The following is a 24,758-nucleotide window of genomic DNA, read 5'->3' on the forward strand; positions in this document are numbered from 1 at the left end:
TCAAAACACTTTTTGTGCCTTCGAGCTGGATTAACGATGAAATTATATAGATGAGATTCAATCTACCTTTCTATATGTTTTCAATTGTATATTAAAATAGTCATTTGATTTGTCAAGTATAATTATAGAAAAAATGTATATATTCGCAAAAAAAAACAATTTTCAAATACACACATTTTTAGTAAAGTGTAGGCCATAGTATAACCTCTATATGTACTACAGATATGTACATTAATCGTCAACACTATTCTCAAAATTCTAAAGAGACGAAGATTCAGAAATGCTGAATATAACATTAAAACATTTAAAATAAGTTTCAAATTTCAATATAAAACTAGCAAAACATCTAGATTAATTTATATTCCACCACCAAAGTTTGGTGTCTTCACGAAGTACGTCGTGAGAGTGCCTTTTCCTTTGACAAAGGTTGGACCTCTACACTCGCATGTGTAACCCACGTTCATGAGGACCCTAAAAGAAGTAAATAGGTTTTATATAACATTTAAAAAATGAACTTCAGATCAAACTGATCAAACATAGAAATGTTTTAATATATAATATGTAAAGAGTTCTCATATGTTTCAGTTTTTATCGCAGTCCTATCTCAAAAAGATATTAATATATTTGAATTACTTGGCTGTGTCCTCGGTGACGTGTATCCTGCCCATAAGACCCGTGGAGTCCATGCGGGAGGCGACGTTGACGGTGTTGCCCCAGATGTCGTACTGCGGCTTCTGCGCGCCAACAACACCCGCTATCACAGGACCGTGGTTCAAACCTACATGTAGTGCAATAGTATCAATCTATGGTGTCCTAATAATACAGGCTAGGGAGGATACTTTCTAAGAAATTATAAGTGATACTTTCTAATATAAGAAAGATACTTTTATGATTTCATAAATTGAAAGAAACAAATTAGCTTAAACAGTCACTCACCTATCCTAAGCTTGAACCTCTGGAATGATTCACGATTAATTTGGTCTAAAATTGTCATCAAAGCTATTGCGAACTCCACAAGAATTGCCACCGTATGCTCTTCTTTTCTATTCGCATCCTAAAATCAAGTAAAATAATGAAGTGTACGAAACTACCATACTAGAAATAATTGATTTTTTCTTGGACAATACCAAGGATGTATTGCAAAGACGACAATATTTGATACAATAGTATACTCACCAATTGTTCTTCTTTGCCAGGTCTCAATCCTGATGCAATCATGTAGGTACTGCCTATAGTTTTAATCTTTTCAATGCAACTGAATTTTGGTTTCAACAGCAACTGCAATATAAAACATACGTTCATTTATTTTCTGCAAGAAATCTCTCACAGAAAAGAAAATCTAGTAATGAACTAGATAAATGTAACCTTATCAAAGTCGCATATGATTTCGTTGAGAAGGCGAAGGCACTCGAGGCCCTGCTTGTTGACGTCGGTCTCGTCGTAGAACTCCTTATAGTTGGGAATGGACGCGAACATCACCGCAATACTTGAGTACCTTTCGTGGTACAGGTCTTCCTGTCGAAGAAAACATTGTGACTTTATTTCATTTTTGTTATTCCAAATATTATGATCAAGGTAAAAAAATATTACAGTTTTAAGTTTGTAAGAAGTCAAAGTCATCACATTATAGGTATTTACCTACCTCAGATGCAACCGAAGTGAGGAAATGTTCAGCAACGTGCGCTGGCAAAATGTTCTCTAGCAAAATCTGAAACAAATAATCTTTAACTGAATCGATCATCATCTTAATCGATTAATGAACACTATTACTACTAACTATTACTAATTTTACTAGCTTTCGCGCAGAATATTTTGAGACTATGTTTTTGTACAACATCAACAAATTTTTTTATTAGTAGCCTATGTAGACTATGCTCTATATCTATGCCAAATTTCTTCCAGAACCGTTGAGCCGTTCTGGAGATACCTTCTAACAAACATCCATCCATCCATCCATCTAAACATTCGCATTTATAATATTAGTAAGATGTATACTTTTTCTAAGCAATCAATCAGAATACCTTATTAATTCCTCTCATAGTCTCGACTTCCTCTTGTTCGAACTTAAGCTTGTCCTTCCAGAGGAAGTCTGTCCTCGAAGTGAACTCAATCTGCCTGTCGAGGATGTGCAGCAGCGCCGCAAGGAATACCAACACCAAGCCTGCCTTAGCGGAATACGGTAGCATTGAGAACCTGGAATATGTTTTTGAAATTGAATATCTTTTTTCTAAATTTCTCTATCTTGTCAACCTTTAGTAATAGACTAACTCGGAAGAAATAACTGGAACAAGGACCTAAAGTAGACACTGGTCTCTACCAATAAAAATTAAGAGTCGAAAATCAACCATCACAATGCATTTTGACTTACTCTGTATCTATCTCCCCTTTTTGGTACTGACTGAATAGCTCTGCGGAAGCGAAGAGTGAGATGTGAGAAACAAGAGTTAGGATCATCAGGAACAGCTTGAGTACAAAGCCAACGCGCAGAAATACTGATATTGATGCCAGCGTCAACACTGAACTGTAGATAAAAGTCTGAAAACAAAGGATAAATATAATGAAGATCTCATATAGATGTAAACTTTCTAAATTATTTTCGAAGTTCTAATTAAAAAGACAAGTGTCAAATTCTGAATATCCAAATATACCACCGTTATACCACAAATTACAACACCTGTACCCAAAGTTAATAGTTTAAACCTCATGAGATGACAAGCCGATATGTTCATCTAAGAAATATCATCCGATGCATTTGTATTGGCCTCACCGGAGCTGAATCAACGTCAACAAACAGAGGAACGCCAGTGATATTTTCTGAATCAGTGCTGTTGCTTGTGCTCCACACTTCTTCGGGAAATTCTTGCACCAAGAACGTTTGAAACTGCAATTTAAAATGAATTATCGTTATTATATTTTTGATTTAAACTATAGATACAATTACTATAAAGCTATTAGTAAGAATTGAATAACTTAATCTAGTCTGCACACTGATTACAGTGAAAAATAAGCAATTATTAATTTCATGGTGCAAAACAAGTCAACTAATACTTAATTAATTTTTACTTTTGTTCAAAACCATTCTAATAATTTAATTTAAATTAATACTTACTAGATTAATGACAGCGCAGGAACCAATTAAAAGTACAGTCACCAAAAACATTGTGAATCTGATGTAGCAATTGTTAGCCACCACCTGGAATATCAAAATAATATTTATTTACAAATAATAAATATTGAAACTAAAACTTTGAACACAGTAACGACATGGAAAATAAATATGAAATTAAGACGTTAAAACATCAGCCCCTGTGGCCTAATGGATAAGGCATCGGCCTCCTAAGCCGGGGATTGTGGGTTCGAGTCCCACCAGGGGTACGATTTCTATTTTTTTCAATTACAAATATTTTGTTTTTACATTTTCAAGAATAAAAAAATCTGTATTTTTGTAATGAAAAACAAAAAATCAGGGCAGCTAAAATTAACCTCTTCTCGCAAGACCATTACATTCTCTTTTCTGAAGATCGAGAAAAACGTCTTGTATGAAATGTTCATAGTGTTCACATTTACCTGTCCAGGCTTATAGCAGTTGTCATAATCATCGGGCACGTCAGAGAATGCGAAACGACCATCGCACCACGACAAGTAGAGGAACACCAACAGAGTGAGCAGGGTAGGGCCGAACGCAGCGTACATTACTATGCTCCTGAAAAGTTATGAAACAGAGTATATTCCAGAGATGTAATTAGTAAGTTTTCGACTGGCTTCTAATTTCACATACAGTTGTAAAATAAGGTCGGTTGTAGTATTGTGCCCTCAACAGGTAGATCCGCTTATTCGCTTACTAAAAAATCCTTACTTGGGCACAGTGAGAAGCTGTATGAACGCTAGTAGCACAAAGAGCGCGGTGGCACAGGCGACATTGTACTTGAATTGGTCGTCGCTCTGGTCGCGGTACTGTCGTTCCTGGTCGCCACGTGTGAACCACAGAGTCGCACGGCTCATACCCTCGGAACTGCTGCCGCATTCGCAACATGTGCGTTGCGGCAACAAATTTTGCTCGATCATCGCCAGACTCTGGAAGATTATAAAAATTGTATCCTTTAACACTGGGCGACCTCTCATCTGCTTGCTTAAAATTCGTTGGAAAATACGGAAAACAATTACCGATATACCAATGTTCTTCGCAAGTGTTGAATCCGTTATGTTCGCAAACGGCTTGTCTGCGCCCCAGCATTCTACGTATTTGGTCATCTTACTGGAAGGACGAGAGCGGGATGGCACACCGGGAGTCGCTAAAATGAAAAGCTGATGCTAAATTGTATAATACTCATTTAAATTTATTAACGAAACAAGTTGGAAAAAAACAGATGCTTTGAAAAACAATAGACAAGGCATGCCAATAATTGTCGTATGTCAGTTTTTTTTGGTTTACTTAAAGAAGCATACATATCGGATGATTAACATAAATTTTTCGATATAGAAATATAGTACCAAATAGTTGTATAAAAAACTTATTTTTATTTACATTTATACAATTTAGAAGAAAGTTACTTTGAATTTGATTCTTGAAACATTTTTGTGTAGAAGAATTTTTGTACAATGTTGACGGTTAACGCACATTTCAAAGGGAGAAATTTAATTGTTTAGCAACATATAATATTACGATATTAATAAAAAGTATACCAAGTTCACAATAATACATCGAGAGTGTTTTTTAATTGTATAATTAATTTACAATGTTAATTAAATTTAACAAGTGAACGTCGCGTGTTATTTCAACAGGTAATTTATGTTGTATACTAAACTAGCGACCCGCCCCGGCTTCGCACGGGTGCAATGCAAAATATACCTACTACAGAATGTCCTTATACACAACGTTCACAGCGTTCACATTAGAAACCTTTAAATTTATCAGTGTTTCTCTACTATATTATGCATTTATTATACATACAAACCTTCCTTAAGAATCACTCTATCTATTAAAAAAAAACCGCGTCAAAATCCGTTGCGTAGTTTTAAAGATCTAAGCATACATACGGACATACAGCGAAAGCGACTTTGTTTTATACTATGTATTGATAATTTAGATTGTTATACATTTTTATGTGATGACCATACGACGTTATTACTTTAGTTTATTAAAGGTCTTACTTTAACAACAACCAAAAAAAATGTAACTAAAAATAATAGAAATGTTTGTATTTTCAGTTTTTTTGTCGATCGCCCAAATTCACACAATTCAAAAAACACAAGAACCAAATTGATGTTAAAAACGTGTCTACAAGTTATCACTTTGTATTTAAAATCTATATAAATAAAAGAAAGTCGTGTTAGTTACACTATTTATAACGGCTGAATCGATTTGACTGAAAATTGGTGGGCAGGTAGCTTAGAACCAGGAAACGGACATAGTATAATTTTTACCCCGTTTTCTATTTTTTATCCCGCGCGGACGGAGTCGCGGGTAAAAGCTAGTTATTGATAAAACAGCGTCTTACATCATTCTAAAGTGCGAAATGGTCGCTTTTGTGATAAACATTCCATGCAAACACTGAATTAGTCATTTGTGGAATTGAACAAAAAACTCAAGGAAAAATCACCCCGTGTACATTACGTATATGCTAGAATTTATTTGAACAAATATGGAGTAGCTCATAACTAACATAAATGTCAATGTATGCTAAATTCATTGGAACGAAGTTCCTTATCGCGCGTTGTGAAAAAATTCTTACGAAAAGTTGTCACGACACTTTTTGCTATAGTAAGTATGTTAACGACGAATGAGCGCTACTTCACCATGGCAACGACGTGACAATATATAACGAAAATTCATAGAAATAAAATGTATTTCTTGTGAAGACTTAAGTTTTTTATTCATAGAATAAACATTGGTTCCTTCATTAATTAATCGAAAGGAACTTCGTTCCATCCGGGTGTCCCTTGACACCTCTTAAGTTTTTTTTTTATTTTTAAATCGTATTATATGAAAATATGTTCAGTATTTACTGTATCGTGTGTGTTTGTGATTGTATGTACCTTTTCTGTTTGTAAGAAATTTTTTGTATACATACAAATGTATATTTCATCAATTTAAGGGTTGTATTATTTAGAACAGAGTACTAAGATGTAAAATGCAACTAACTCGGTGTTTCCATTGATATTGTACTTATCATTCTAAGGAATAGCGGTGGTCGTGCTGCCTCCATTTCTTGGTGCAAATTTATCACACTGTCTGGACAAGAAACCATTTCAATAAATATTTTAATCCATCCTAAACTCCTATTAATAGCATAAAATAAACTGCTACAACACAAGTTTTGCTTTGTCTAAAAGCCTGTCTTGTCTCTGGCGTAGACAAGTTAATCATTACTGCTCTGATTTCAGTTTAGTTTTGCTCTTTGTAACTAAATTTATCGAAAATTAAACTTTGATTGAAAATGTCTTTATTCAATTAAGATCGAATGGACTTAAAAATTCAAGAAATATACTCTCTTTTTGAAAACGAACTATGTAGTTTTTTTGGTTGATTATAACATTTATGTTGTTAAGCATTTCCTGCGTGTTTATCAATTGAATAATTATCAAAGCAAATTACATTTGGGACATAAGGTCCCTTGCACATTATAATTTCAAATAAATTTTTCCGTGCATGTTTTACTGTTAAATTCAGATTTTTTATCTCACCTGTGCCCATGATAGGACTGATAGCTCCAATAATTGATCCACTACGACTCTTCGGTTTAGCGCTGACTACCGCACCATTGCTGAGTCCGTCTCCTGTGTTTGTTGTATTATTGTTTTCAAAAGCAACAGTCCGGGGCCCTTCTACTTTTACTGATGCTCTACGATTTATTTCTGAAATATTTATAAGGTATTAATAAAATTGATGCATCGCCACTTTACATTCAAAAATAGTATGAGTTATTTAAGACGTTGAAAATATGTGTGAAAAAAAAATCAACAAAATTATGTTTTCGGTCCATAACTGAACATAGTTTAAGTACTACAATAACTGGTATATTATCACACTAGATACCTAAGATTAGCTCTTTTTTACTCTTACCTCCAGGATATCGTAGAGACTCAGACCTCAGTACTTTTGTGGTCTCCTGTTCAACAAAGCTATGCTGCGATGGTGCTGGACTTATGTTGTCCCGTGGCTTGGTCGGAGACACGTCCTGGTACAACGAGGAGACGACGCTTCCCTTGCGATCGACTGTGCATACGGACAAACGACCGTTCTCTGCTATCCCTGATGGTTTCTGGAATAGACGAATAGGGTAGACATCAGAACTTAAACAACGAAGCTAAACAGTTTTGACGAGTTATGTGAAATTCGATACGTATTTTTGCCAAATGTATTACATTGTAGTCAGTTAGGTTTGTTGATTTTAAAAACTTATAACTAGTCTTATGTTTATATGCCAATTCAATTATTAGATAGCTCGTACCATCTTTAGACCACATTATCACTTCATCGGGTGGGATCGTGGTCAAGTGCTAACTTATTCAATATAAAAAAGTACCAACTGAACTTATTGAGACGTGAGATATAATTTCATTCGTATTCTTTAATAAGGAAAATATAATAAATCCTTCTCCTATTAAAAAAAGAAACAAAATGTTTAAGTGGCGGCGGTTGCTATGCTGTTAAATTTTTCTGGGAATTGGGAACTGGGGATTTTAATTTTCATCATTAATAATAACCGCAATCAAAGAGTAAAATTACTAGGATATTTACCCAATAATTAGAGCCGGTAATAAATAGAGTTTTGGCTACAGTAATTAACCTAAATCATGTTGAGCCCTTTATTTAATATAAACGAAGATTTTTAGAAATTCAACACCTACATAAATGGAAAGAGTAATTATTGTGATAGAGAAAAATGAAACCTTAATTCGCTTAAATGCAGCCGAAACCCAGAGTACTTTGAATACGTATGCATGAATTAGCAAATGAGAAATCCTAAAATCAAGCAATTTTAATTTGCAACATATTTTTAAAATTTAATACATGTAATTCAAAGCAGTGTACTTTAATTTAAACTCTGAATATTAAGAGTAGTTTACAAACAGCTGTGTATAAACTTTCCCTTTCAAGAACATCCAAGAAACATTATACGAAATAACTGAGTGGAAAGTTTCAAACTAATCTATTATAATATTGATGAAAATGGAGTAAGACATCATAGCATCATGACAAATTTGATCAAAATGGTAACAGCTTCCGAGATTGTAACCACAATAACATCAAGTCGCCATTCAGACACGACTCAGCAACAAATTGCTCTGAATAACACTCAGCTTGCGGACCCTAATTTAATTTTAAGATCAAAATGGCGGACTATCTGCGATTGTGTTGAGTGCCGCTGACATTTCGACGAGACGAGATCGAGGCGATAAATAAAATATTAATGAAGAAAGTACGTTTAAATCTTTTTTCGTTTTTCAATCAAGATTTTTCATTTCCGATTATGGAACCGTCTTAATTGTTGTGAGATTCAATTTCAATGAAAGCTCCAAAATCTTTCAAGAATGAATAAAAAGTGTGTCTCGATTAACAAATTTGTAAGACAATTTAAAGACGTTCAATTTAAACCACTCATCATATACATAGTTTTTATGTACCGCATTTCTTTGGTCCTTTGTTGACCGAATAAACTCATACACTAAGATGTGGAATAAACAGCTAAAATGCATGAAAAATAACTTCTAATGAAATAATGAATTATAAAGTCGTAGGCATATAAATGTCTTTCCCGATGTCTGCAGTGAACATTAAATCCGCACTTCCGTCGTTATTAACCTGAGCGCTTTCATTTGAACGCGGCAATTGACGTCGTAGATTTTTTCCTTTTCTTCGCTGTATACGTAATTAAGATTTTCCCCTTATACTTAGAACTTGGTGGAATTTTATTATATTTTTTTTTAGTACCTTCTTATTTATTCCAAATACAAGCTAGTATTAATTGTTTTGAATCATTGAATTAAAAATCATCTGAAAATTGATACATTTTTAAGTCAACTAGCTAGCTTTTTATTTTGAAAAGAAGAAGAAGAAAAAAAAACTAAATGGGCCTCCCCCCCATTTAGTTTTTGTTATTAAAAATAGATGTTGGCCGATTCTTAGACCTACTGAATATGCTCACAAAATTTCATGAGAATCGGTCAAGCCGTTTCGGAGGAGTTCAAGTTCGAACCCCGTGACACGAGAATTTTATATATAAGATTACATCACATGCTCTCTGAATGTTGCAGTATTAATATTACGAAAAATCATTTATTATTTGTAAACAAAAACTTTGTGTTAAGTGTTAAATAAAACACTAGAGTAGCAGTGATTCATCTTCCTCTAGCGATAATTCACTTCACGATAAAAGCACATCTCTCAGGAAACCATCAATCATGTGACAAAGTTATGCTTGTCTTACATCAAACATAAGTTTTCAAAGATTCCTCAGTATATACTGAAATTTTGAAAAGATTTACATCACAGTGAGACAATATCTAATTAGCGCATTTATCCTTAAAAATTAATTACACTTTTGTACACACAAAACAAAATTCTACATAAAAATCCTGCAATGTTATAACATTTTGTTTAGTACTTTTTAAAGACATGAGAAATTATATTGTAACTAGCAATATAATTATTCTGCTTTTTGATATCTTCTTATTTATCTATATATATAAAAGAAAGTCGTGTCGTGTTAGTTACACTATTTATAACTCAAGAACGGCTGAATCGATTTGACTGAAAATTAGTGGGCAGGTAGCTTAGAACCAGGAAACGGACATAGGATAATTTTTACCCCGTTTTCTATTTTTTTATTCCGCGCGGACGGAGTCGCGGGTAAAAGCTAGTATGTAAAAATCTTTACTACTACAAGTCAACTCAAAATTATTCATAGCAGCCCAGAAGTAACATTTCTCCATCGTTTTCAATATTTTCATGATTTCATTCACTCCCAATGTACAGTTTATAAAACCGCAGTACGTTCATTAGATTTAATTAATTTACGAACTGCGAATGTTCCGTAATTTTAGAGCTAACGTTAATATAATGTAAGAAAGTCGAATGCTTGTATAGGATAGTTTCATATAGATAGATATAGGATAGTTGAAATCAAAGATTCAAACGAATCTACGGATAAAAAGTTTCTTGCAGTCTTTCGAATTGATACATGTATTTCATCATCATCAACCTGCCCTTATCCATATGGAGGGTTGGCACAGTAAGGTATGTACTACTCCTCCATACATCTCTATCAGCCGTCATATCTGAATTTACCCCCTTCTTACGCATATCCTCTTTCACACAATCCATCCATACTTTCTTTGGTCTTCCTCTACCTTTATAGCCATCCACATTCAATCTTAATGATACAAGTATTTGTAATTATAGAATCAAAATTCTCCCTATACTATATATATATAGTATATTATACGATGCAATAAAATTTACATGAAAATCCTTTCTACTTCAGAAATTTTTCATAAGAACATAATTTCAAAAATTACTTTTCAAAAATGAAACATCAACCTTAAAGTATTATTTGTTAGGAAATTTTTTGTTTTTTCTTTAGAGTTTCGAGATAGCCATGATAAAGTTTTAATTACAGACCGCAAAAATTTGTAAAAGTTCTTTCGCATTTTACTTGAAAAGGTAAAGCAGAAACGTATTCGTCTCATTAAGAATTCTGTGTTAGGCGTTATAAAAATGTAAGATGTACTTGAGTTTGTATAAGTTATCCAAAAGGGAATAAAAACATTGACTGATGTGAAAATTTTTATCGCTTTGTTATGTCGAAATGTGTATTTTTTATTAACTTATTTTTTCAACGGTAATTTAAACATAATTTTTCTGATCCATGAATTAATAATAAGATTCAAAAATCTTTAAAATTCTATGAATAACTAGAATTACTATGAATTAAAAAATACATGATAATATATTCACTATTATCATGCAAATTGCTTAAAGAATGTCTGCCTTAGGCTACATTTTGCCGTCCATTTAACATGATACTGCCGACAATAGCATTTGACGTTCTAATATTATCCAGGATATAAGTACCTAGCTCCAACAAAATATGTATGTTTCAAATCTATGTCGCTAATATTTTGACTGTCAGATTTTTAACGAAGATTTTTTTTTTCACAAGTCATAATTCTCCCTGTAAATATGAACTATTTTAAAAATATCAATATAAAATAAAAGATGCTTTATCGGTAATCACTAACCCTGGGAGGTACAATGAGGTACGTCTCCACCTTGTGGTCAGCGAGATACCCCTCGCGCGCTGCTCCTTCGCCCGGCTCTACCTCGAATCTACCTCCCAGCTGCAGCATCGTCGCTTTAGTGATGTGAACGCGCCTAAAAATATCACATAGATCGCTTTCATGAAATCGATAAATTACAATAGTACACATAATTTTTTATTAAATTAAATCAAGTTTTCCAACTCACCCTGCAATTCCGCCTGACTCCATGTGATTGGCGAGCGTGACGTCATCGCTCCAGACATCGAACTGCCATTTCCTGAGGCCCAGCACGCCGCACAGCACGTTGCCCGTGTGAATCCCGATGCGCATGTCCACGTTAAAACCGGTTGCCTCTCGAACGAAACTATACAAAGACAATGCACGCCAAATAAGTATAAATATGTAACAAATCCAAATAACAGGAAAGTCAAAGCCGGGATTCGAACCCACGGACATGTAATTAGACGTCCTTACCCTTAACATCAAGGCTATCGATGTAGGTACATTGACGCATTATACTATTCTTAGTAATGATGGAATTTCTATTTCTCTCTCTCTCTCTGTCTCTCCTTCTCTGTATCTCTCTCTCTATGAATCCAGATTCACGATTTCTCTCTTACTTAACTGCTTTCTCTTAACAAGTAAGTGAATTTAAGTTGCTTTCTGTCACATTTAAGACTTAAAAGAAGAACTTAAGACAAACTTATTTTATCGTATTGAACTAACCGTATCGCGTCAATCATCTGTAGGCCCATGTTGACGCAATTGTAGGCGTGGTTGGGCCGCGACACCGGCAGCCCCGACACGCAGTAGTAGCAGTCTCCGAGGATCTTGATACGCATGCATTGGTTCTCCTGTTGACATTAATATTGTAATGGGAGTATCTGCTATTTGTGATTCGCTAATCCCATTTAATAATAAACGAGCTTTTGCTCGCGACTTCGTCCACGCGAAATAAAAAAAACATTATAAGTAGCCTATGTATTCTTCCAGAATTTTTACATATGTGCCAAATTTCATCCTACCTTCAAACAAACATCCATCCATCCATTTATCCATCCATCCATCCAAACATTCGCATTTATAATATTAGTAAGATAGTTGAAATGGTCGTATCATAGTCGTACCGTTACATCTATGTACATTATTTAAATCCCCCCAAAAATATCGGTCCACCGATGGCTCACCAACCAAGATTACATGATTACATGTGTTCTGGAACTATACTTATTTTGCATTAACACAAATTATAGGTTACGGTGCGAAATAATTTTATTTACTTGCAGTTAGTAGTTTCTAATTGCAGTTAAACCATGAACTAGCTGTGTGAAATTTAAAAAAAAATTAGTACTCTATATTTTCTTCCAGACTATATTCTACATACATGCCAAATTTCATCGAGATCTTTTAAGCCGTTCTAGGGATGCCTTCTGACATTCATCCATCCATCCAAACATTCACATTTATAATATTAGTAAGATTAAAAAACAACAGTTATTTTATACTATACAAAAGACATCATAGTTAAAAGTTCACATACATTTGGATACAAGTTATTTTTATTCAAAGATAATTACTGCGCGCTGACATTTCATGACGAGTTGAATTCGGTGTTTTAATTAAAATAATTATTGTAACGCTTGTAATTTTTAATTTATGAAAAAATCTAATGTAAGAAAAACATAATATATTATGCAAGAGCAATATGTTAGAAAATATCATACCTATTTATAAAAGTAACATGTCTTATGGAGTTAACTTCCTTTTAACTTTTAAAAGTAGATTCTTTCAAACGTATACTTGACATCCATGCACGATTATGAATGAAAAGGGAACATATGTTTGAAAGCCTTCTTTCCTAGTATCCTTTGTAAAAGGAATATTGCATTTTGTTAACTTTAGAAAACTTTTATCGGCGCCGTTTCGAATACTCTTTAATGTCAGCCAGCAATCTTTCTACTAGTTAAATAACTGCATTGTGCCAAAGATTACATAGTTAAGCTGGATGTTTGTTTGAAGGTATCTCTAGTACCTGTCAATGGATCTCGATGAAATTTGATATAGAACATAGTCTGGAAGAACACTACTTATTATTTATTTTTACAATCCGCACGTACGGAGTCGCGGGTAACAGCTAGTATTATTATATTCATCTACATCAGAAGTTCATGAATTTGTTTACATTCTGCCATTTTATTTATTTTCTTTATCGACGACAGTTGATAAAAAAAATCGTAAAGTATTAAGGTATTTTAAAGCATTTTTCCAATGCTAAAAGAAAAAAAACATCCGGATCGTTGTATAAATTACGATAAAGTAAAAACCCATAAAGTATTCGAAGTGATTGTTTATTTATAAACATTTATTGAGTGTGAAACAAGACAACAGTATTCCTACCAAAAAGTAAAACTTTCAATTTTTAATCTTACTAATATTATAAATGCGAACGTTTAGATGGATGTATGGATGTTTGCTACATGGTATCTCCAGAACTGCTAAATGGATATCGCTGAAATTTGGCATAGATGTAGAAAATAGTCAGGAAGAACACACTACTTTTTAAGTTACTAAATAAGATATTTCAATAATTCCGCGGGGACAGAGTCGCGGGCAACAGCTAGTTACATATACATAAAAATATAATGATACGATATATTATTTATTTGTTTGTGATTGGTAAAGTATCTTTAGACACTTCATAAATATACACAATACAAAAAAAAAATCTACTTCGAAATTCTAAAATCTTTCGTTAGGATTCTTTACCAGTCTTGTGTGCCAGTAATCTTACTAATATTATAAATGTAAATGTGTGGATGGATGAATGGATGAATATTTGTAAGAACGGGTGCATGGATCTCGCTGAAATTTGGCATAGATGTTAAAGGTCTGGAAGAACACATCAGCTACTACTTTTTTTTTTTTCAATGACAGCTAGTACTTATAAAACTCTTAATTTCTTGGTAAAACACTTTCGAAATATAATTATTTCAACTGTGATTTTACTGATTTACACATAAAATTAATGCCTATGTTGTAGTCAACATCGGTCAAAAATGTTAGTATTCCCTTAGTTCCTTAGCCTAAACAAACTGTAACTTTAACAAAAGCCCAATAACTCGACGTTGTTAGGTGTTCCCGACGAAACTAAAATAAATAACAATCGTTGTACAGTACGGCTTTGAAGTTTTAATATATTCGTTCTGCATTTTCGATTCACAATTTACTGCTGTACCTGTCGAAAAGTTTTGCAATTTACTAACGTCACTGCTTTGCGACAGAAAATATTTGGAAATGTTAAAATTATCGTAAATTTTCATGCCATTCTTATAGATTAACTAATTGTTAGTTTAGGAACTACTAGTCTGAGAAATATCATAATACTCGGATTAAATTATTTATTGCGCCTGTAAGAAACATAGCCGCAATTCCCTAATTCAAAGATTCCGTGTCAATTTTCATTACAAATCAAGATTAATCGATTTTGCAATTCTATACCGCACAGGTGCAAAAACAAAGCTCAACTTGGAAACCAACCTGGGCGATCTGATCGAATCTTCCGAATAGTTCATTGAGTGTCTTGACTAAATCCGAGGCGCTGAGTCGTTCGGAGAGCGGTGTAAAGTTGACGATGTCCGCGTATAGAATGCTGACGTTGTTGTGCCGCTGCACGTGCATCTCGTGGAAGCGCGTTTGCTTCGACGTGTCGGCGCACGCGTCCGCCATCTTCAACATTATCGATCGCTTCACCTAGAAATGAAGAGTTAATTAGTTTGGTGTGCTACACTAGAGTAGGTAAGAGAAAAACTTGATCATATTTTTCCAATCCAAATTCAAGTAAGTTCACTGGAAAGTTATTTCAACTAAATAAAATAATTATAAACAAAACTGAAGGTCGTTTAAAGCTAACGGAAGCTTTAAAACCATGCAATTTTTTCAATTTATAAAATGAATGAAACCAAAGTAGAAAAATAGTAGTGGATAATATAAACTAAAGATTTGCTTTTTTTATTACGCAGGCGTTGCAATTTTTGCAATGGATTTCGATTCTTTATTCTGATAGAAACTAGAAGTAACTGTCAGATGTATTCTTATTGCATGAAAGTGTTAGTTTAGGTACTAAAATAAACCTTATTAACAATTAATTAACATAACAAACTCGTACACCGTGCACAAATATGTTTCATAACCTGACATGTTATCATGAGCCTGAAACCTTTAAAGGTTGTGATTAAAATATCAATCAGATTATTTGACAGGAAGTTAAGCTTCATAATTCTCGCTATCTCTATAATAAACATTTAGAAGACTAAAAACACAAGGAAATGGTGCGTAGAGTAAACCGAGAGAACCGGAAGTAGTCCGTCAAGGGAAATTGTAAAAATCTGAAGACAATTTCTGTCCATTAAATTGTAGAGTCGTAGTTGTAATTTCTTGGTAAAATCTCACAACATTGAAATTTAAAAGAGATATATCTAAGTAATATTAACAAATGAAAATAATTAAAAGATCAATTAAATTATTGCCACACTCAGAGTCCTTTAATATTTATTAAGGCGTAGCATTACTTAAGTAAGTGTAAAGTGAAAATTAGAATGAATATTAAAAAATAACCAAGAAAATATATTTATTTATTCTAATTCCTTGTGTGTTTATACCAAGGTTCCCTGTAGAAACAATGTATTAAAATCATGTTAAAACGAGGCCAAAAAATTCGTTCATTTTAAATGCAGCTGAATACATTTTCGTCAAGTCCACATTTCATAAAAACCATGTCACAAGGCTAACTTGTTTTATTGAAGTTTTCTTAATAAAATATCCAGTTATATACACTATTTAATTCATTATCATCAGCTTACGTCCCAATCGGGGGGCTCGGAGCCTACCCTAACTTAGGGGTGACTAGGCCATAGTCAACCACGCTGGCCAAGTGTGGGTTGGTTGACTTCACACATATCTTTGAATTTCTTCTCAGACATGTGCAGATTGCATCACGATGTTTTCCTTCACCGTAAGAACGTCGGATAAATGTACATAAGTAAATCGAAAATCGAAAAACACATTGGTACATGGCGGGATACGAACCGAACCCTAGGCCTGCAGATTGCAAGTCAAGTGCTTAATCCCTGAGCCACCGACGCTCTCGTATAAATATAATTAGCGAAAACTGTTATCATTTCATTGAACTACATTCAGGAAAGGAAATCGCGTAAAAACCATGACAAAATTTGTTGTGAATGCTTCATGGAATTCCCTTTACGTCAGAATTTTTTATAATTTTGCAGTCATAAAATTAATTTTTACTTCAATTTCGTTGATAGTATAATTTCCGCCCCACCCCCACGCCTTTTCGAGCCTCGTGTGATTTCTGGACGATTCCTAATATAATAAGGAGATATGTAATTTATTAATAAAATAGAGATAATTTTTCAAATCTAAAACAAGATGCTTAATTGAATTAGAGCAATCGAACAATTTTTTGTAAAATCCTTTTAAAATAATTTTCTGGCCGATATCAAGAATCGAATTGTATTAATTTCAACCGAAAAAAAGTGGTAGGCCACTTTTTTCAACTTTCTCCGTTCTCTCTTCATTTGTTCTTTCGATGAATAAATTAATTCGAATTTCAAATTTCATTTACCACTATCGTGCGTCAGTGACGAATGTTTATCATTCTCTCAGCGGTCAGCGGATGTGCGTACGACTCAGATTACATTTTAGTTGTGTGCATACGTGACATAAGACTTGTAGCGAAACAGACGGACAGAAACCGGGTCATTGTCATACGACCGGTTCCCATATAGAGAAATGTTTTTTCGAAACGATTCGAGTCATGTAAATAATTAATGAAATTAAATAAAATGCTTATAAACGCGTATGTTTGGATGGATGGAGAATTGTTTGTTAGAAGGTATCTCCAGAACGGCTGCATGGATCTCGTGGAGGTTGGCATTTTTTGTCATAAATTCGGTTATTGATATTTAAATCATTTATGACATGTTTCAAACCTTTTTTTCCTTAACTAATTAAAATTACTTTGAACTGAATTGTCTGCTGTTATTTTGGTTCCACGAAGTACTTTTAAATACATTCTTTGGGGTAATGCGAAAAAGTGATTGAACTATGAACAATGTAGATCGATTTCGAACGGTTAGTTTTTATTTGTGACAATACTTAAACTATTTTTATTAACAACTTACATGGCCACACTTAGGTTAAATGGTCGCTAAGGGAGACATAAGTTTAGATTATTAAGTTATCATATGAGACCACCGCAAGTCTTATCAGTTTCCGTTTAGCTATCAAGCGTCTGTGTTTAGTAAGTTTTACTTACTCGCACATTAAACAATAACAATTATTATAAACAATTCTTAAAACTATAAATAATATGATTATTTAAAGTTTGTTTTAAATTCTTAAAAAATATATTTAAAGACAACTAACGTATAAAACAAAAAAACAGTGGTCCTCACAATAATAAAAATTACGAATATTATAAATTCGAATGTCTAGATCTAGATAGATATTTATCAGAAGGTATGTCCAAAACGGTTCAATGCATTTCAATAAATTTCGTATAGATGTAGAGCATCTGGAAGAACACATAGCCTACTAGTAATTATAAGTTTTTTTTAAATTTCACGCGGACGTCATTATGGGTGACAGCTATTTTTTTTTTAACTGAGCCCACGTCACGGCAGCGCGAGTGACAACTAGTAATTAATTACGAATATTCTATATTAAAAAAATTATGATTTCCTAGCATTTACTACGATAATTATTTTCATGAACATTAGATAAGACACATCAAATGACCTAATTGAAATAAATTAAACTTTACAAGAAATAAATATTTACTTAATGAATTTTGGCAAATAAATTAATAAATATTAGTAATTAGTTAATTATATAATAAGAGGTCATGAGCTTGAGGTCATTTTGTAATGATTTATCTACAAAACACAATTTAGACCTTTGAACTTATATGGATTGAAGTGAAAACAACTCACGCCTGTAACCCAGAAAGGATAGGCAGAGATGACGAACCCTTTTTTTTCTCTTGAATTCACACTTATTTTTTAAATTCATTTTGCTGATATTTAAATGTTGCATCACGATAATGTCCATATGTAAATCGAAAATCGAAGAACACATTGGTACATGGCGGGATTTGAAGCCAAGACCTGAAGATTACAAGTCAAATGCTTAACCCCTGATCCACCGACGCTCTAAATATATTTCTTTTGACTGTACTGAAATAATTTCAAAACCATATACTTATGTTTGTGTAATTTTATTAAGTTCAAGTACGGTATTACTTGGTATATACACTTAATAAATATATGTACATCTCATGATTCTATGACTTTACTCTCGCTCTTTTATAATCTCTTTTAAAGAAGATTTCATCACTTAGGTCATTGACTGATTTTTGAACTCAATGCAGAAATCGTTGTTATCTTTTTTTGTATGTTTGACTTTTATAACTTAAATACACACGTGAAGTGTATAAGTTTAAATATATTTCATTTTTATCTGCTGGTGTAACTGTACGTTGTCCCACCAGCAATATCAGGGTCAATATCGGGATTCCGAGACACGCTTCATTAACCTCACGATCCTCTCCCATTGTCATCAGGTAGCCTATCTAACGAAGTTAAAAGCGATCAAATGACAGAAGGGAGCGCAGGACAGGAGTTCGTGATCCCTTGTATTGGAGGCCAATACCCATTTTGTGTCGCTGCATCAGCGCAGTAAGTAAATATATTTCAGATATGACCTCTGCATGTATACGTCAAAGTATGTGCTTCGTTTCGGTGCAAACTATCGTCGGAATCGTTATACGCGATAAATAAACACGATAAGGCGTAATGGCTTACGATTAAATACTGATGACCGGGTTATCGTTGTTTTAAAGTGGATATCGTACGATATGTTCTTTATTATACGATATGTCGTATGTTTCAAAACATTGGAATCGTTTATTGCAAGACAGATACTATACCACTGATGTCTAGTTCACTAGATGATAAAAGACTATCGTAATAAAATATATCAATTGTTTTTTCTTATTTCAACTACGACTTAGCTTTGATACATAAACATAGACTAGAAAAACAAAAGAATAACTGTTGATTTCCAAGACGAAAAAAAAGAATATTGTTGTCTATGTTTCGTCAAAGATTATGATGACGATATATTTTATACAGAAATTTTGATGTCAGAATCCCAAGGTATTAAAATTTAGAATAACAGATCATGTAAAAAGCTGTCAATTAAGTAAACAGATAGGTAATACATACTTAATAATGGAGATAAATCTGTAATTAAAAAAAAAACACCAGTGGTAACGAAAAAAAATTAAAGTTCTATTTCAAATCTCACTAGTAAGTCTCTGAAACCAAATAATCTCCGTTTAAAACATATTAATACCTCTGTTTTGTCAAAAATAATGACAGTGATAACGATATTTTTTGTAAAAAGATTATGGTCTTAGAAACCAACGGTAAGCCACTCAGATTCATTTATATTAATAACTTCAATTCTCTATAAGCTAGTTATTTTATCTTAATAATGCTATCGATAAATTACCTATTATTTTCGGGAACACTAACTTATGAAATCGACCTGTACCTTTGTTTATGAAGGAAACAAAGAGTTGCGTGTTGGTGTTTGGAAAGCCCAGAATAAAACAATAGAAACTTGTCCCCTTAATGATCGACGACATAAATGTGGGGGATTCCAAAGAAGACAAAAGATTGTTTTTTGTAACAGATTTTGAAAAATCTAGATAAGAAATAATCAAATGTTCTATGATATGTTATACGCAATTAAATTAATCGTAAAACGACGAATTGAGACCTTATGAAACGATAAAAACAAGAGAAGGCCTTGACGCGATGACGTATGTAATCGTGTCCTGTTCAACAAATTACATCATTAACGAGGTAAATTTGAACATAAATACACTTGGAACTGTTATCAGAAACCGCACGAAAACACCGACGAAGAAACCTGTTCGAAACAAAACAATGCTGTGAAATAATAAAAGAACATACAAGTAGATACAAATAACATAAACTAAAATTTAGACAAATTATTTGCACTTTGGAATCATCAATGTTCTAAAACTGGTCCTGAGAAATCTTATTTCTACTGATACAACTAAATTCGTACTCCTTTTATTAATTTATACTAGCAGCAACACATGAGAAATTAAAAGTTTAATCCAAGAATTACCTGAACACGAGCTATTATACACTTTTAAGGTGCAATAAAAAAAAGTTATCATTTTCATTTTTTGCTTTGGGTACCAAGAGACATGAAGTTCTACGTCTTGTTGACGACAGTAATTGTCAACAACTACCTTTACCTACTGACAGAAATCATCACCAGCTGTCACGAACCCTTTACGAGACTCGTCAACAGACAATAAAAATATCAAGTGCTGTTAACTGCGTCTATTAAAAACAATTTAAAAATATAAGGTAAAACATTAAAATACGATTGAAACTACATATTTATTACTTAACTTGATAAAAAAGAGAAATGAGGTTATCAGATCGAGGGTGCTATCGATGTAGATTTGGAAGATGTCGATAACATTGTATTTCCTCAATAAAATGCTATCGGAGAATCAAACGGAATCTTAAAGCCAGAATAATACTTCTAAAAGTAGGTTATCGCGGATTAATTGATAAAACGACTGAGCATAAAATCAATAAAAATAAGTCAATAACCAATTATAACGTGCTATAAATTTAAATGAAGATGACTTTGAAATAAGGGCCAATAAAACACAATTTAGGCACTACTGATAAAACTAAGTCGAAAAGGACATTGTTTAAGGAATTATTGGATCATAGTCTTTTAATAGAGTTTCACTAGAACTCGGCAATCGATGAAACAATAGAGATTTTAAACCAGAAGGATTAGCCAGGAATGTCAAGCGGATTGAAATTTTAAATAGAAAATAATTGGAAAAAGATAATGTATTATGAAAAATAACTCCTACGACTAAATCGATTATTATAAGCCCTTGACATTTTGGTATATTAAAAAATTTAAATGCCTTATCTTGTTTCCAATAAATCTTTACGTGTCGAACTGACCTATTCGATGTATAAAACTGCGAAGGTTAATTTAATTTAATTTCTTAGTTCAGGTATCAACTTTACACAAACCCGTTGCGGCTTTTGATTTTGGTGAGTTTTTAATCTCCAAAAATCATGTTCGCCAAAATGGGTTGATGTTGATATGTGCAAATGAGTGATAACCTGTATTTCAAAAACAAAAATCGTGCCACTTCACGCGGCTTGAGCCAGACTTCAAGCTTTTATAGGTGTTGTAAATTAAATGTGTCTTAATCATTTAGGCGAAGTAATATCCAATTAATGGATCAAATGATTTATTAATCTAACTTTTATTAGATAATTATTAGATTTTTTGGTAGACGCCAACAACATCTGTTGCACGAATGGGTCGCCTTGCCCGGTGTAATTCCACGACCACACAGAAGTCAGGTGTGAAGTGGAAGCAATTCTGTGTTTCGTCTGTTAGGTGATAGAGGGCTAATTTTTGTACTCTACCCCTTCCCACCCTTTTCATATAGAGTTGTTTTATTCAAAGGTTGCGTTAAATTCTTTAAATTTTAGCCGTTATCTATAATAATTTAGTATACACTTATAGAAATCCGAAATGGATTTTAATAGTTTTTTTCTGATGTTTTTGAAAACCCGAAAAACAAAACAAAGATTCATTTGAATTTTAAAATTTACACCTACTCGCTAAATCACTGATTCGGGTTTGTGAAACTTGACTTTTTAGTCGTGCTTTTTGCTTAAGAACGTAGAACATAAAAATGTCATTGCGAAGCTAAACTATGGCTAGACTTGAATCCTTATTTATTTCTTACATGGGAAAATTGATTCATTTGAAGTTAACTTACTAGTTTGGTTAAAAGTTTTCTTAAGTTAGGACATAATTAGAACCTTGAGTCTTAGTAAATATTTAGTAGAATAATGATGTAGTCCATCAAAATAATAAAAGTATATTACAGCTCTGGATGGTCCTTCACACATACCTGTCACATCTTTCCTTGTCTTATGTGTGGTCAAATAGTAAAATTCGAAACGATCTATTCCAATCCTAATAATAAAGACTGGTCATTCCCAAAGTAGTCCAGATATTCCACGGAAAACCCTGTGGGAGTGTACGATAACGAGGAAAAAAGTTGAGGGTCCACAAGTTGCAGAATAAATATAGTATTGGGACGCTCAACGAAACTAGAGGAGGGTCTACGACAAAAGAAGTTTGGGAATCTCTGATGTAGTTGTAATTAAAACAACTGAATTAAGAACAGCAGAGCTATTGTTTATATTCTAAATTGTAGCGAAGTTTTAAACGTCTCTGTATATGGACATGATTCGGTACAGGAAATATATACGAGAACTGGTACTTGGTACACCCGGAAAAGTAATTATCAAACAATATGATAACAAATATTATAATAGAGGACGCGGAAGTAACGGAGATTGTAAAATATTCGTCTCATGATTTTTTCCTCGTCGCGACGTATTTGTATAGAGTGGTTGGATTGTTTTAAAGCGTCATGTCTTTGTGAAGAAATTTGATATGTACAGATACGTCATGTGCTCTTCGGACGTTTGTGATAGTTTATTTCTTTCTGTTATATGCTATTCCTGTCTTTCCTAAATTTGTTGCTCCTAATGTCCCAAACATTTGTTTCAGTTTGCACAATTTTATCTATTTTTCATTAATTTGTCTTTAAATGAAATTATAAAAAATCAAATTATAGAATTATCAATTATTATCTCGGTTTACCTAAAAGACAAGTATTTTTAATTAAAGATTAAAAATTAGTTAAAGCTTTATAAAATAAATATCAAAGATTAAGGGACAACACTCCCCCCCTTTAAAGTCTACATGTGAATCATCCGTTTGAAACCGTTGTGTGGAGTAAGCGAGCCTTTCTTCATGCTTTATGTTCAGATACGACGAACGCGTTGACTCGTGCGCACGTACGCAAGTAGCGGGCCTAAGCTAGCGCCTTGCGGCACTCCAACTAGTTTTGTTTACGCCATGCATCAAAGTGTGTGTTCGTGATATAAAGTCATTTGTGTTACCTTTGAGTTTTGTTGTGCTAACACTTTGTGATTCTAGTGGATTCTGTGCAATTATTAGTAAACAGAAAAAAATGTTTCCTAGAATTCAAGGACTGGTAAGCATTTTATTTTTTGAATTGTTATTTTAACTTACTTCCTGCTTCATTAAAATATAATACGTGTACGTTTTGAAATAAAAATCTTTCATTGCCAGGTTTTAGTTTGTACAAGGTTAAGTTTCACGATAGTAAAATAACTACAGCCTTAACCGATCAGTGCTGGTAGAGACAAATAACTTCCGTTTTTTTGGATTTCATGGTACCAAAAATCTCTAATCTTAAAATGATCGCTTCTTACTTACTTTATAACTAAAATTCACAACTTTAAATTTAATTTTTTTTTCTTGCCGGGACTCTATAGAATTTAAAAAGTCGTGTTATAAAAATACGATCAAGATAAGAAGGTTCTTAGTTACCTCTGTTAGTGTGAAATATTTGTCACGTTCAGAGCACGTCTCTACAGCATGTGTGTATTATTATAAACCACATGTTTGCCATCTTATATTGTTTTAAAGAACCACGAAATACCATGAATCTGAGACATCCATAAACCATATCGTTTATTACAACAATCAATTATGCATTTTATATATTTGTTTACATTTAGACGACAGACGAATTGTGGGCAATAAGTGATATATGCGTATGCATTTTATGTTACTAACTGTGCATTTCTGAGACCAAAATTTACTTTTAAAACATATTGTTATCTCTATTTTGTCAAAGGGGTGACAATATATTTTATACAGAAAATTTGGTCTAAGAAACCCACAGTAAGTAATGACTGAGGAAATAGACAAAGAATTGGTATTCGGATTTTGAAATGTTGAATATAAAATAATGTAAACAGTGCCTGTTGCAATACGGTAGAAGTCATGGATTTTATTTCTAGTAAAGATAAGAAATCGTACAATCCATTTGTCACTCGATAAGCTTTTTTTTAAGTAATAGGTTGAAGTCTTCTTATATACAAAACCTCATAAATAATGTGTAACAATGCCATTCCGAAAAGAATAATGTATTCTTATAGTAGTCTTTAGGCCCTTCTAGGAATTTTGTACATTAAGCCTTAATATAAAGACTTTTAGTTTGGTAATAAGGTGCTTAAGTTGTATAAAAAGGTTCCCTTTCATAGTTTGAAAAGAAAATCAGCTGGTTTTTAAACCGACATCTCACTACCTGGAAGTTTGACCTCCATAGGTTACTGCCTTGTTCGAGACAGATAAAATGCTTTGATCTTTTATTTCTCTTCCATTTCAAATCGTTTTTTGTTCAGTTCCGACAAAGTATTAATGTTTTTATTTATAGT

At 33.0% G+C, this 24,758-nt stretch overlaps 2 protein-coding genes and 1 non-coding gene across 3 annotated transcripts in view; 2 read left to right on the forward strand and 1 right to left on the reverse strand.

Annotated features, from left to right (window-relative positions):
- Positions 1-332: 332 nt before the first annotated feature.
- The window catches only part of LOC106718962 (adenylate cyclase type 2), a 121,341-nt gene continuing 96,915 nt past the window's right edge, over positions 333-24,758 (reverse strand). Inside the window, exons 6-25 of the mRNA XM_045680403.1 lie at positions 14,803-15,015; positions 11,992-12,119; positions 11,471-11,629; positions 11,245-11,377; positions 7,064-7,262; positions 6,685-6,855; positions 6,143-6,232; positions 4,165-4,292; positions 3,857-4,074; positions 3,568-3,703; positions 3,110-3,193; positions 2,768-2,881; positions 2,369-2,535; positions 2,022-2,193; positions 1,643-1,708; positions 1,366-1,515; positions 1,177-1,278; positions 937-1,054; positions 634-778; positions 333-471 (exon numbers count right to left, since the gene is read on the reverse strand). Coding sequence (XP_045536359.1) covers positions 357-471; positions 634-778; positions 937-1,054; positions 1,177-1,278; positions 1,366-1,515; positions 1,643-1,708; positions 2,022-2,193; positions 2,369-2,535; positions 2,768-2,881; positions 3,110-3,193; positions 3,568-3,703; positions 3,857-4,074; positions 4,165-4,292; positions 6,143-6,232; positions 6,685-6,855; positions 7,064-7,262; positions 11,245-11,377; positions 11,471-11,629; positions 11,992-12,119; positions 14,803-15,015 — 2,808 coding nt within the window. The 3' untranslated portion in view covers positions 333-356. The remainder of the gene's footprint in view (positions 472-633; positions 779-936; positions 1,055-1,176; positions 1,279-1,365; positions 1,516-1,642; positions 1,709-2,021; positions 2,194-2,368; positions 2,536-2,767; positions 2,882-3,109; positions 3,194-3,567; positions 3,704-3,856; positions 4,075-4,164; positions 4,293-6,142; positions 6,233-6,684; positions 6,856-7,063; positions 7,263-11,244; positions 11,378-11,470; positions 11,630-11,991; positions 12,120-14,802; positions 15,016-24,758) is intronic.
- Trnar-ccu lies at positions 3,303-3,375 on the forward strand. The gene has a single exon. It is a non-coding gene; the product is annotated as a tRNA-Arg (tRNA).
- Positions 23,258-24,758, forward strand: part of LOC106718963 (probable E3 ubiquitin-protein ligase sinah) — a 44,336-nt gene continuing 42,835 nt past the window's right edge. Inside the window, exon 1 of the mRNA XM_014513180.2 lies at positions 23,258-23,506. Within this exon, the coding sequence (XP_014368666.1) occupies positions 23,483-23,506 (24 nt within the window). The 5' untranslated portion in view covers positions 23,258-23,482. The remainder of the gene's footprint in view (positions 23,507-24,758) is intronic.

This window comes from Papilio machaon, chromosome 12 (assembly GCF_912999745.1).
Source record: "Papilio machaon chromosome 12, ilPapMach1.1, whole genome shotgun sequence".
Taxonomy (NCBI): Eukaryota; Metazoa; Arthropoda; class Insecta; order Lepidoptera; family Papilionidae; genus Papilio; species Papilio machaon.